This window comes from Oryzias latipes, chromosome 22, assembly GCF_002234675.1.
Source record: "Oryzias latipes chromosome 22, ASM223467v1".
NCBI lineage: Eukaryota > Metazoa > Chordata > Actinopteri > Beloniformes > Adrianichthyidae > Oryzias > Oryzias latipes.
Window position 1 is genome coordinate 24,932,231 of NC_019880.2, and position 7,981 is coordinate 24,940,211.

At 44.1% G+C, this 7,981-nt stretch overlaps 1 protein-coding gene across 1 annotated transcript; it reads right to left on the reverse strand.

The window, feature by feature from the left end:
- Positions 1–1,162: 1,162 nt before the first annotated feature.
- On the reverse strand, positions 1,163–7,981 carry ldah (lipid droplet associated hydrolase). The gene is made up of 7 exons (XM_004084241.4): positions 7,866–7,981; positions 7,557–7,676; positions 5,942–6,076; positions 4,259–4,428; positions 3,392–3,632; positions 2,136–2,218; positions 1,163–2,050 (listed from the first exon to the last, which is right to left on the reverse strand). Exons 1-7 carry the CDS (start codon positions 7,879–7,881, stop codon positions 1,862–1,864), a joined length of 954 nt encoding a protein of 317 aa, XP_004084289.1. The 5' UTR covers positions 7,882–7,981; the 3' UTR covers positions 1,163–1,861.

Consider the following 7,981-nt stretch of genomic DNA (forward strand, 5'->3'; position numbering starts at 1 on the left):
TCGGCGATCTGTTGAGAATGTCTTTATGTACCTGCTGTGCACGCCCATTAACCCAGGGTTACCAAGTCGAGCGTAATTACGCTAACTCATATCCGGTCTTTTGGAACCGACATACCCAGAGTAAGCAAGTTCAGGCGGATTTCAGCCAGAGTTCAGGCTTAAAGTCAGGTTAGTTTAAACATGCTTCCTGGAATACCCCCCAGATCTCTCAACATCATCAGTGTCTTTCATGTTGCGATGAGGCTAAGAACTTACAGTAGCTCCTCCCACACTCGTCTGGAGCATCAGGTTTATGAGCACATGTCAAGCAGTGAATGTGACGCGCATCGTCTTCCTGCTCCCTTCAGGGAAGCTCAAAGCAACTGAGCGACGTATTTCCAACCCTGTCCTCTTCTCCAATACCAGTGACCTTCATGTCTTCTCTAATAGTATTAATAAATCCATTTATTGGCTAGTTTCACAAACTCAGCGGCCTGGTGGTAGAGTGTTTGCCCCTCCCCGCTCCATCAGAGGACTACAAATGTGTCAAGAGTCCGACACAAGTGGCCTTCAGCTCTCATTTGTTTGCTCAGCTGTCGGACAGGACAGGTTCAAAAGAATAAAAAGGCAGATAAAGTTTAAAAAGTTTATTACAAAGAATTTATATACAGTTTTATTATATTACAATCAAAAATGTCGAAAAGAAATTTAACTAAAACATATGAACTATGACCACTGACCAAATGGAGTTATTAAAGGGCCTGTATCATGCTATTCTTAACCCTTTTACAGTAAACTACGTCAATATATATTCAATTCAATTCAATTCAATTCAATTTTATTTGTATAGCCCAAAATCACAACAACAGTCGTCTCGATGGGCTTCGAAGTAAACATGAACTCAAAAGGATCATGAATACAAAGAGTTCGATAGGAAAATACTAAAATGAACTAACAAACTGACTAAGCTATACTGGCATCCCTGCCCTTAGACCCCCCTTTGCGGTAAGGAAAAACTCTTAAAAATATAATATTATATCTTTGGCACACTAAAAAACAAATTTCTAATGAAAAATGAGTTCTTTTCACTGCTCATTTTCCTACCCGGAAGTAAGACGGCTCGATCTCTGAGACCCGCCTTTTGCTCCTTGTGGGTGCCACCTATTTCATGATGTCATCCAAGAGTTGGCCTCAGCAGCGTGTCTGTGTTTTGCCCATGAAAACAAACAACATCCAAACTTTTGCAAAGACAGATATGCATATTGTGCATTAAAAATAAAAGGCACGATCAACCACTAGCGCAGCAGAGAAAGTGGGTGTGTGTCTTAGCCTGGGGGCGGTGCTCTTCCTGAAAGGGGCTGTTCCCCACTTTGTGACATCACAACGTGAGGACCCAGTTGTTTGTGTGGATTGAGAGGGGCTGGTGCTCAGAGAGCAGGTTTTTGGAGGAAACTTCAGAAATGTGTGAATGGATCAAAATACGGTTTTGGGTTTGTTTATAGTGAGGAATGAACATTTAAATACACTTAAAAGCTCAAAAATGTTGATTTTGCATGTAATAGGCCTTTTAAAATATTTATATCAAAACGATTAAGCTAAATGATGCATAAACTGACAATTTTGTTTTTCTTTTCATGAGAAAAAGTACTGATCAGAACTTCAGAGACATACATGTCTTTCACTTTCCATCGTGTCTTTTTTTGCTTTTGAGGTTTGTGAAGCCTCTTCTTCAACTTAACAACTAATCTTAACCAACCTAAACTCACAGTTTAGCCTTTAACTTAAAAAGGGTCAACGGACACATTCTGATCATCAAATCTCCAAATAAATCCTGCAGAACCTTCAAGGGGTCAGTAATTCAACCATAAATGGAACAACAAATTCAAGTCCTTAAAGAACTATAGATCCATTCAGCCACCATGTTTGCCACTTCTCGGCCCACATCCAGGACAAAGGCATGTCGGAAACCTTTTTCACACAGTCTGAAGTCTCCGTGTGGGAAGTCCCGTCTGATGTCGTTGAAATACTTAACAGGACACCAGTGGTCTGTAGCTCCATAATAGAAGATGAGCTGGAAAACAAAAGTTCAATGCTGTTTTCAATTTCAACATATTAAGGATCATCCTCTTAGGAATTTAATAGACAGTATTCCTTACCTTGTCTAGATTTTTCTCGATTGTTGTATTATCTCTTTCTAAAACCATCCTCATTTCCTGGCCCCCAAGGTACATAGAATTGGCTAAAAAGAAAAAAATAAATAACTGATTCTAATAAAGCTTTATTTTATGGTGTTGCAGTCATGTTATTTTCATTGCTGCAAAAGTCTTTAGCTGCAATCACACCGTCAATGGTACAGACGCGATCTGAGGTCCTGCGGTGCCATTAGAGTTCAATTATTTCAACTATGTCTGGGTCGCCCCGTCGCATCTACCAATCAGGGACTCAGCTTTGGGCATGTGATGCTTTCAGTGAATCGGTCAGGAGGTAGAAAACAGATCCAATGCGAGCGTTATTGTCCTGAACTTCCCTCTATTTTGTTAACCTGCTGGGGTTGCCGGAGCTCGTCCCAGCTACTGGTGGCTACAGGTCCGCAGCCTGTCGCTTCTGTGGCGGCTCTGTCTGCCAGCCAGCAGCCCGGAGGCGGGCGGAGCTCGCTTGCTGGCTTTGCTGGCAAACAGAGAGCCGGTGTGGGATGAAAAGGCAGCCTGCTGGAGCGTCTTGAACTTTGTGATGTTTTTCTTATTTTCGCAGAGACAATAACAATGATTTTTTTCACTTAATTTTATTTTTTATTATTTTTGTTTTTATTTTCCTCTCTTGGGTTAACAGTGAGCCTTAAATTGGGTCACAGAGACCCTGATACATCGCAGAAGCGACTGTCATCAAGACACAGCTCTCAGAGCGGGAGTGAAGCTGCCGGTACCGGGAGAATCTCTGAATGATGTCATGAACCCAGACGTGGAGACGGGATTACCGAAGTTTTCGTAGAGCTCTTCATCATGAATTAATGAATGAAACTGATCTCTCAACATCATCAGTGTCTTTCATGTTGCGATGAGGCTAAGAACTTACAGTAGCTCCTCCCACACTCGTCTGGAGCATCAGGTTTATGAGCACATGTCAAGCAGTGAATGTGACGCGCATCGTCTTCCTGCTCCCTTCAGAGAAGCTCAAAGCAACTGAGCGACGTATTTCCAACCCTGTCCTCTTCTCCAATACCAGTGACCGTCATGTCTTCTCTAATAGTATTAATAAATCCATTTATTGGCTAGTTTCACAAACTCAGCGGCCTGGTGGTAGAGTGTTTGCCCCTCCCCGCTCCATCAGAGGACTACAAATGTTTTTTGTCAATTTTGCACGCCCCGGTGTGTGACAACCAATGGGATTGTAACCAACCCAGAAAGTGTCAAACCTGCAGAGTCTCCCCTGAGCAGCTGCACGGTGGGCTGAAGGATGCAGTGGTCCAGAGAGGTGATGCTGCTGAACACAAGTTTGATGAGAGCGGCTTTGAGGATGTCCGGCAGCAGAGAGAGCAAGAAGACAGGCAGGTAGGCCAGGTAACGCATCTGACACAGCAGTGGGGTCATTCTTCTCCCCTGGGGGGACTCGGCCATTCTTTCAATGGTGGGAAACAGCATTACAGCCTTGAGGACCTGAAACCACAAAGAGGTTTCATCCGCTCTGAGGAGCTGAGGCATCAAAAAACAAAAAAACAAAGTTCTCCTGCAGGAAAAAACTTGATTTAAACCCTTAAACTAGCTGTAAGACGCTCTTTGAATTACCGTAACATATTCTGAAAGCTGAGAAAAACTGTTTAAAATAGTAGTAAAATGTTGCATATCAGCACAATCTGATTTCAGAATTATGTTAACTGAGATAATGGTGGCAGAAATACGGTAATTAAAAGAGCTACAGCTCCCGGCTTAAATTTTGAGTCAATATCCATATTATTATTATTAACAAAGACTAAAAGAAATCATCAATAAAAGCTTTTTTAAGGGTAAGCAATTGCACCTCAGTTAAAAGAACTGCTGTTACAACAAAAAAAATAAAATTTTGGAAACCTTTTTTTGATCCTTTCATTTAATGGCAGTTCATTTTTCTGTTCTCATTTGTCACCCAACCAAACTGTTCTGCCCCCCTCCTGTCCCCATATAAAATGTTCTAGCTCCACCGCTGACCTGAAGTGAAGAATCTAACCACAAAGTGACTTTGTCCAAACCTTCCTGCACATCCTTTATGTTAGTTATCTCTTAAGCACTGATGTTTAGAGACTGACCTTGAGCTCAGGGTTCCTCCTCATCATCTCCAGGATGATGTAACAGCCGATAGAGTGCCCCACCAAAACCAAACTGCTTCCTTTGGGAATGTGTTCTCTAATGAAGGCCAGCTTGTGTTCTATCTGCCCGTTCAGACCAAACACGTCATCTTCGGCTGCAGCACGGGCATCTATGTGAGAACAGAACATGGAAGACCGCGATTTACTTACCTTTAAAATGGAAAGTCATAGAATGTATTTTTTGTCTCTAATTTCTCATGTTATTGTCAGGGGTCGCCACAGCGATTTGCACAGGTGGTTTGGCAGAGAGCATATTTCGCCGGATGTCCTACCCGACACAACCCTGTATCTTTAAAGGCATTAGGAGACCCAAATAGGCAGCAGGGTGGGTCCTCTACCAGAGGGCTGAGAGCTTAAGGGTTCTGTGCAGTAACTTAGCTGTTCCTAGCTCTGCACTTCTCTGGACTGAGATGTTTCAGGTCTTTCCAGGGATTTGCTGTAGCCAATGAAGCCAGACGGATAAACAGGCTGTTCGCAACTCAACCTGTGCAGGTGTAAGTTCAGTGGCAGGGTCAACAGCAGAACAGACCCACCAAGGCGGGAAACTAAACAGTACTGGAAAAGTGTATGGGAGAAAGAGACAGCACACAACAGCAATGCCCAGTGGCTGGTCTCTCTGAGAAAAGAACATAGCAACCACCCTGAACAGAATCCAGTAACCATCACAGTGGCAGACATCCAAGAAAGAGTCTCAGGTATGAAGAACTGACCAGCACCGGGCCCTGACATGATACATGCCTACTGGCTAAAGAAACTCACCGCACTCAACGAGCGCCTGGCAGCTGTCAACCAAAAGTAGCTTAGATAGCCTCCAGCTATGATACCAAAAACACCCCTACCCCTCCAACTGTGGGGTATTTGGTGGGGTAGCGGTGTCAGAAATAGTTTTTCCCACGTGGAAACCCTCGTGGTTTGGACACAGAGCCCTGCACTGCGAGGATAATGCGCGTCACGCTGTGCCACGGAGGAGAAATGCATTTAAATTGGGTCACAGGCACACTTATCGTCAGGCAAAGGTAGGGGATCGCCTGGGGCCAAGAGCTGAACACTTATACATTTTACGTCCACACCGGATGCCTTTCCTGACACAACCCTGTATTTTATCCGGGCTGGGGGACCCAGACTCGGCCCCCCCTTGTGGGTACACAGTTAGACAGTGGCGCCAAGGGTTTTGGACCCACACTAGATGAGGCTCGTCACGCACCCTGGGAATCGAACTCTGATTTCCCGCATGCCCGATATCCTCACTGGCTCTTTTCACTGCTCTGTTGATGCGACAGACATCAGTAGATTAAGCAGTTTATTGTTCCAGCATAAGAAAAAGTCTAATAACTTGTACAGTTAAACTCTATGGAAACAAAGATTTTAAGTTTTGCTCCACATAAAACCGCATCTCGGATTCTCGGCTCCATTTTCAAGTCCAGTGTCAGAAATTGTCTTATTTAAACCAGTTTATTATCTTTAGAAGGCCACTCAAGGCTGATAGCTAAACTGTTCAGTCTGCACTGTGTTTAGGGCTTGATGTGGAGAATTACCAGAGTATATCTGTGAAGGACTGTATCATTCTAAACTGCTGTAGGAATAAAAGATAAAGGCCGAGATGACTGCGAGGTAGCCATTTACCTTCCACCATGTCCATGCAGTCCGGAGCAGCACAGTGACCTGCATGGCTCACAGCCCACACTGGGTACGCGTGTCCCAGCTGGGTGTGAAGCTCCTGCATGAAGGTCTTGTAGAAGCCCACTAACCCGGGGTTTCCTGTGCAGAAAACAAAGGTTCATGGATTCAAGTATTTAAAACACAATTCAACAACACACAAACAATATCTTGATCTACAACATCCATCTATCTATTTACTTCACCCACTATTTCCCTTTCGGGGTCACGGGGTTTCCAGCACTTGTCCCTGCTACTGTTGGGTGAAGGCAGGTACAGTCTGGACGATTTGCCAGTCTGTCAGGGCCAGGGCACAAAATCCCTCCCACACACAACCACACACCACAACACACCAGGGACACTTTAGTGTAGCCTTTTAAACCTAAGAAGCATGTTTTTGCACTGTGGGAGGAAGCTGGAGTGCATGAGGAGAACGAACAAACTCCTCACAGAACGCTCCCAGGTAGGATTTGAACCAGGGCTTTCTTGCTGTGAGGCAACAGTGCCAACCACTGTCCCACCATGCACGGGGCGACCCACGCACGCGTGGTTTTTAGTTGTATGTTTTTAAAAGTTAAAATAAATTTGCAGTAAAAACCAGGAAAGGTTTGTTGAGTTTTTAAAGTTTAGTCTCATATTCACAGCGTCAGACTCAAAGAGTCACATTAACTTCATGAAAAGGATAAAAGTCGATGGTTAGGCAGCTACAAACATCCCCAGAACTCCTTCCTACCAAATACAATAACACTGTACAATAATTCACAGGGTAGCAGATAACTTTTGCACATCTTTGCTGGTACTGTCTGTAAAAAGCTCTTTAAATGATGCAACCTTATTTGTTTACATTCATGTTACATTTTTGTTTTTTATATTCTCTTTTCTCTTATGTCCACTATTCTTCTTTTATTGCTACGGTAACAAACAAATTTGCTGCACGGTGGCGCAGTGGTTAGCGCTCTTGCCTCACAGCAAGAAGGCCTCCAGTTGAAGTCCCAGCTGGGGGACATGAAAAAACAACATCAACAGGGGGACCTTTCTGTGTGGAGTTTGCATGTTCTCCCCGTGCATGCGTGGGTTTTCTCTGGGATCTCCGGCTTCCTCCCACTGTCCAAAAACATGCTACATAGGTTGATTGGCAACTCTAAATTGTCCATAGGTGTGAGAGCGAATGGATGTGTGATTGAGGATATTCTACCCTGCAACAGACTGGCGACCAGTCCAGGGTGTCCCTTGCCTACGCCCAAGTGGCCGGGACAGGCTCCAGCAACCCCGTGACCCCGAAAGGGAATAAACGGTAAAGAAGATGAATGAATGAATAAAGTATAACTGCTTCTGATTCCCGAATAATAATGTTAAAGTATGTTAGTAAATACTAAGAAAAATGCTGCAATAATAAGAAACATCAAAAAGATTTGAATTATTTTTTTAATTTCTGAAAATTCAAACTGACTTTAAAAAAAAAGTCAGCTGAGTGAATTTAGAAGTTTTTCTTTTCTTTTTAATACATCAAAAGGTTTTCTTCAGTCCAGGAGAAGCTCACCTTTTTTTATTTTTATTTTTTTATACTTTAGGAGAAGCTCACCTGGGATGAGGAGGAAGACTCGTTTATGTTCCGGGTGGAGCTGGCGAGGGCCAAACTTCAGCACCTCCGTGATGGCCCCGCAGCAGAACATGAAGTCTGTGTGAGGCTCCATCCCAGCAGCTGAGGGGGGGAAACGGCGTTAGAGCAGATGCACTCAGGGGTCACAAGAGGTCACCAGCGGGTCCGAAGGTACGTCGCTGCTGCCAACAGGCAGCCTCTACCCGCGTGGATTCATCGCGAGCCGTGGCTGAAAGTCGGTCAAATCGGATTGAAATTACTGCAGATGTGGTTCAGAATCGTAATAAATACCTTTTAAAGTCGACATGGATCAGATAATAAGACTGTCGCTGATCATTGATGGTAATTGATCGACGTGCCGGTCAGTTCCGCTTTTTACATCATCAGGGACGTCACAGGCGTCTGCT